This window comes from Schistocerca serialis, chromosome 2 (assembly GCF_023864345.2).
Source record: "Schistocerca serialis cubense isolate TAMUIC-IGC-003099 chromosome 2, iqSchSeri2.2, whole genome shotgun sequence".
Classification (NCBI taxonomy): Eukaryota; Metazoa; Arthropoda; class Insecta; order Orthoptera; family Acrididae; genus Schistocerca; species Schistocerca serialis.
Genome location: NC_064639.1, coordinates 373,669,430 through 373,675,429, shown reverse-complemented (window position 1 = coordinate 373,675,429; position 6,000 = coordinate 373,669,430). Strand labels below are relative to the sequence as shown.

Below are 6,000 nucleotides of genomic sequence, written 5' to 3'. Positions count from 1 at the left end.
GAATAAAACTATATGATAATCACCGAAACAAAATGAAAGGGGAAGTGCACCTCCAGCGTCCAAAAATCTGTCTCTATATACGAGTTTAAATCTACTATTGCTACTCAAATCATAAAGGTACTGTGAAATCAATCAGTGGTTTACCCTAACGCTAATAGTCCATCAGATTAATATCAATCAGGGAAAATTTAGATGCACCAAAGCCGAATAAAACTATATGATAATCACCGAAACAAAATGAAAGGGGAAGTGCCTGCTGGGTATTACCATGGCAGTGGCCTGCCCGGAAGGCACCGCCGTCTTTCATCGTCAGTAAACTTTGTACAAAGTGTTTAAAAGATTTATCGGATTTCAGAAGACTATATCTTCTACATGAATGAAGACAGAAACTTGGGGGACAATTTTAACTTAGCTATCCATCAAAATAAAAGGTTACATTGACGCCAATTGTAAGTTGACATCAGTGGCTGTCTCTATTGATCTGCCTGCTCACTCGCTTTTTCATTGCCCAATGGACGTCAAGTCAACATAACAATAACATTGCAACAAATGGCGTTTGCATTCTCCACTTCAGCAGGTGCAATTTAGTTACAACTGTGCGGTGATATTTTCGTCGAGAGTACTGCACTGCACCTCCTACAGTCCAAATCATTCGATGATGGCGCCAGATATTTCAAGACACTTGTTGTTTATGTACGAGGAAGTCCACAGGTCAGCCCCATGTGCTCGTACAAGATGTAGAGATCACTGAACAGAGTCTTGCATGTAGTTCGCAGAAGTCAACTCCTTGTGGCAGCCGAGAACCATCCATTCCTCACTTGTCTGCATAATTTGTTACATGCTCCATAGCTCATGAACGATTCTTTTATTGAAATGATGTTGAACGAGTCACTTTACAGGATATGTATAAATGTTTAACGTTAACATTTATGAACACATTATTAGTAGTGGAGCAACATTTCTACAAGCCCATTTAGTTAGTGTGGGTTGCCTACATCAGGGGCAGGTATGCAGGGGCAGGTATGCAGGAGCAAACCTGTCGTTCTCCTTTGATTGACAGATTCTTAACCTTTTGTTCTGCTAAAAGGATCCTTTCTTTTGATTGACAGGCACTTACCCTGTTGTTCCCCCACCCCCTCTCACTGCTACAGATACACTTTCAGGTCTGAGTTACTGGAATAGCCCCTGTCACTACTATTAGTTTGTTGATTACTTAATTAACCTCTCCCCCTCTGGTAAACCCCCTCCCCTCCCACCCTCTCCTTCTCCCCCAGAAAATGGCGAGAAAAAGACTCCATTGATCGGTCATTTGGAGGGAAATCGATTGCTGCATATGGAACATTATTATAGGAGATTCAACGCTTTTCAGGTCTGAGTTATTGGAATACACCCTGTCACTACTATCAGTTGATTGACTACTTAATTAAATTGATCAATTAAATAGCCGCTCCCCACCCAGTAAACCCTTCCCCTCCCCCCTCTCCTCCCCAGAAAATGGCGGGAAAAAGATTCAGTTGATTGGGCATTTGGAAGGAAATAGATTGCTGTGTATGGAGTATTGTTTTAGGCGATTCAAGGCAGTGTATGGAATATATGAAAAGGGTATATTGTTTATTTATAAAAAAAACTGTTTGTGGCTTTTGGATTTCTCTTGCTCATCATTCTCTGCTGTTTGGAAACATGTAGGTCTTCTAAGAAGTAATTACATGGGGCAAACATGTTGCATAACCTAATGTTCAGCACTGTACTCTGGGTGTCTTAACCTAATATTCGGCCATTTGTCAGCATGTAACCTACTGTCCTGTTAACTGGTTTTCTGTGTCATCCTCATTTCCTTAAACTATTTCACCGCCTTTGATACCAAATTAAGTAATTAGTTATATCCTCCCACCATTTTCTGGTACACTTTTAGAATTTCACTGCTTTTGAACGTCATTTCTTGCGTATTCTTCTCTCATCCACCCCCTTAAACTATTGTAATGCGTTTTACATAAGAATTATTCTGATTAACTTAATGTTCTGCACTTAACCTGCTGTTCTGCTCCATGTCACCCACTCAACACAGCCTCCCCTTAACTATTATACCGCTAACACCACGTTGTTATAAAAAATTTATGCAAATTTTATACAAATTAATTAAATCGATATTCTTCACATGTATGGGGTAGTTCTTTAATTTGTAGCATCCTATTGGTCTTAGAGTATTGTTTGTCTGTATGTGCAGCCCCATACCAGTTGGGTCTGATTCAAGTGATTGAGAAGATCCAAAGAAGAATTACAAGATTCGTGACTGGTACATTTAGCCATTGTGAGAGTGTTACAAATGTCATTGAAAGAGTGGAAGTGGGACACACTTGCAGACAGACGACATGCTAGATGGAAGGGGCTGCTCACTAAATTCCAAAATCCTATCTTCGCCGAAGATGTGGAGCAAATATTATTACCACCAACTTTCATACTGCACAATGATACCATACAAAAATAAGGGAAATTAGGGCTCGTACTGAGGCGTTCAGACAGTCGTTTTCCCCTCACGCGATCTGCGAGTGAAAGAGAGGGGTGGAAATATGACTTTGGCACGAGTAGTGCCCTCTACCACACACCGCTTAGTGGCTAGCGGAGTATATATGTAGATGTAGATGGAATGTAGTTTAAACAAAAGATCGCTAGTAAAATACACATCCTGCACCCAACACCCGACACGAGCGCCAGAGTCGGGGGCATCGGCAGTCCCCGCGAAGCTACAACGCAACCGTTTGGGTCCCACAAGGATGAGGCATCTCTTTCATAATTGACACCTGAGAAATTACTGTTAAAATATGTATTCACCTATGTACCATTGCTGGCGCGATGATGCATAAGGTCCAGCACGGGGAGAGAGATGTTGGAATACTTCCAAGAACACCACAGGGTACATTGTTCCTTGCGATCCTACTGGAACTTGCAAACTTGTCTAATATGCACGTGTACCCAGTGCAGCTAATGCTTCACGGCAAAATGTTCTTCCTGATGTCAATATACGTCTCAGAAACGTTAAACGTTCACACCACTAAAAAGCCTGTGCAGTCATGCGAAAACACCTTTAATCATAAAAGTGTTCTTGTTGTTTGGAAAGAGATCACTGTCTAAGCACAGTCGGGGGGAAATCAGAACAATTATGCAAACAGAATTTGAATCACTGTCATACAGAAGAGAAAAATGTCCTAATGACATAGTGCTGGATGAGTGACATCATCCCTGCCAGAAATGGATGGTCTGCTTCAACTTATCTTTGAACACTTGCTTTCTCAGAACTTTCCATACATACCTTAGCTCCATTCTTGTTCAAATCAGTTTGTAGACATTCCTACATCCTGGCAAAAATTGTAAATAGAGCATTATGATCGTATTTTGTACAGATCACCATATTGCACGGACAATTAATCCCTGCAAATTGCCCCTACATATCGTCAAATTCAGAAAGACTCTTACTCTATTACACTGCTCTCCAACTGAGGACAGGAGATTAAAAATTAGAGCGCAAAACCGATCTCCAACCATGTCGATGTAGTAAACATACAATTCGTATCCTGTGCCATACAAAATCATCACTTTTACATCATTCGTACATATACTGCAAAGACAGACAGCACCGTATATACTCCTCGCAGCACTGGATATTTCCCTGCGAAGTTCAGTGGTCAACCACTCCCTACGGGTGACCAGAGCACCCTCAGCAGACCAAAGTCACTCTCAGAACTCTACTACAAATTCAGACTCGCTCCCCCTAGGCACAAACGCGTTACTGTTTCTGGTCTGGACCTGTTCGCTTGCTTGCTTTTCTACATCCATCTGCAGACTCCGGGATTGCAAGAACACATGTATTTTCGTATTGTTTGCCATGATATTATACCATTTTCGCGGTACTTCTCGATATCAACCACATAGCAGTAACGTACTGATCACTCGCACAACCTAATTCCGAAGATATTGACTTGAAATTAATTCTCTGCAAACCCAAAACTTAAGCGCTTATCCCGTCTATGAACACCTTTACGTGAAAAAACTCGACTGACATTTCGACTCACGAATATTTTCAACTGCTAGTTGCACACACCACAACTCCTCAACTAAATAAAAGCGCGAATTGTGCAGAAGCAGTCAACCAAACAATTTACAAGGGAGAGAGTAACGGTCCAGTGCAAACTCATGTCCCTATTCAATCTTCTCATATTTCCACGCGATCACGAAAGCTGCTCTACACATGCTAAGTATTAGTTCGCTATTCTGCCATCTAGAGGACGACAAAGTTAACTCAGTTACATTCTTGCATTCCAACAGGCCCTTGCATTCGGACAGATCCTGCTGTTAACAGGAAACGTAAATCATTCCTGCACAGGTCACCGGCGCTGCAGGCCAAGCACACATAGACAGAATGATCCTATGAAATCGTTCACATATATATTTTATCCCTGTACTTACAACTAAATGTTACCATTGCGGTCTCACCTGAATGACACTCAACAATGAGTGAAGTATCAGAAATACACCATGATCACAATTTTGGCCCTGGCAATAGAAATATTGTTACCCATTCTTATGACTTGCCATACTCTTCTCTTTCTATCGCAGTACTCCACGTCAAATCCATACCTTCTTTATGACTGGACATAGTCATTTCCTTTTGCACATATCGGAACACAAACACATACTTTATAAGCCTGATGCTCAAATGCGAACCTATCATGCACTCCCTACTACTAAGTATAATACTTGGTCAATAACTAATCGCCAGCCGGTGTGGCCGTGCGGTTCTAGGCGACTCAGTCTGGAACCGCGTGACCGCTACGGTCGCAGGTTCGAATCCTGCCTTGGACATGGATGTGTGTGATGTCCTTAGGTTAGTTAGGTTTAAGTAGTTCTAAGTTCTAGGGGACTGATGACCTCAGAAGTTAAGTCCCATAGTGCTCAGAGCCATTTGAACCATTTTTTTCAATAACTAATCGCTGGCGTTACGAATTAATACTGAAAGAAAATCAACCATGGGTGGACATGTCTCATAATTTTTTCTGGCGAGTGCTGCCACCATGTCTTACAAAGAGAGGTTTAATCGTCTTACAGACGGCCAGATGTTAAAAAATCCGATCCCAACAACTACTTTATGCTACTGTCAGAACCGTTCTTGGTTCTACAGGTGCATACAAGTATCCATGTTAAAAGCTATACCTGCTCTACAGATCGAGGTATGACATTACCTCTGAATGAGGTGGCTTTTTGTCCAGACAGATACCGTGATGGCGATTGCTGTATAGTATCAGACTGACAATGCGCTTACACGCCGCCGACGGTGCAACCTCATAATAAAATTACCCAGTTTAGAAATTGATTCAGCTAAGGAACGTGGTATGAAACCAGTATTTACGAACCCTTCACGCCACCGCAGATAGATATTTCTACAGTATTTGTAACAAATTCTGTCTCGATACCATGCCAGAGGTTTGGTGATATGTCCACTGGGTTATAGGCGATAGTTGATTGAGAAAGAGCGCAAACATTAGATGGTGTGCTGATTGAGGTCATAAGAAATGTAGACTAACTTTTCATATCTCTAATGCAACTATTTTTGCTGCTTTTCTCATTAATTATGCAAAAGACGAGAATGGAGACTATCTATCGATGCTTGGTAGAATAAGGTGTTTTTGCAAAGCAGCGGGTAGCTGGGTGACTGGAATAGTAGTAGAAATTAGGTAGTTGAAAGCGTAGCGACCCCCTATTCATACCTATGTGAAATGTGGGGAAATTGAGGAAGTACTTGCGTGTTTTCTGCTTAGCGCATAACAATTTGTACGTGGGGGTAAGTATGCGACAGCAAGAGGAATCCGGGAAGACGTCGACACGAAAGCAAGCTAAAGCAGGGAAACAGTCATTTTTCCTTCCGTTGAGGCATGTGAAATTCGAAAAGTGTACCAGAAAATGGTGGGAGGACATAACTAATTACTTAATTTCGTATCAAAGGTGGTG

At 41.6% G+C, this 6,000-nt stretch overlaps 1 protein-coding gene across 1 annotated transcript in view; it reads left to right on the top strand.

Annotated features, from left to right (window-relative positions):
- The first annotated feature begins 268 nt into the window (after positions 1-268).
- Positions 269-6,000, top strand: part of LOC126456004 (kelch-like protein 10) — an 89,440-nt gene continuing 83,708 nt past the window's right edge. Inside the window, exon 1 of the mRNA XM_050091760.1 lies at positions 269-312. Within this exon, the coding sequence (XP_049947717.1) occupies positions 269-312 (44 nt within the window). The remainder of the gene's footprint in view (positions 313-6,000) is intronic.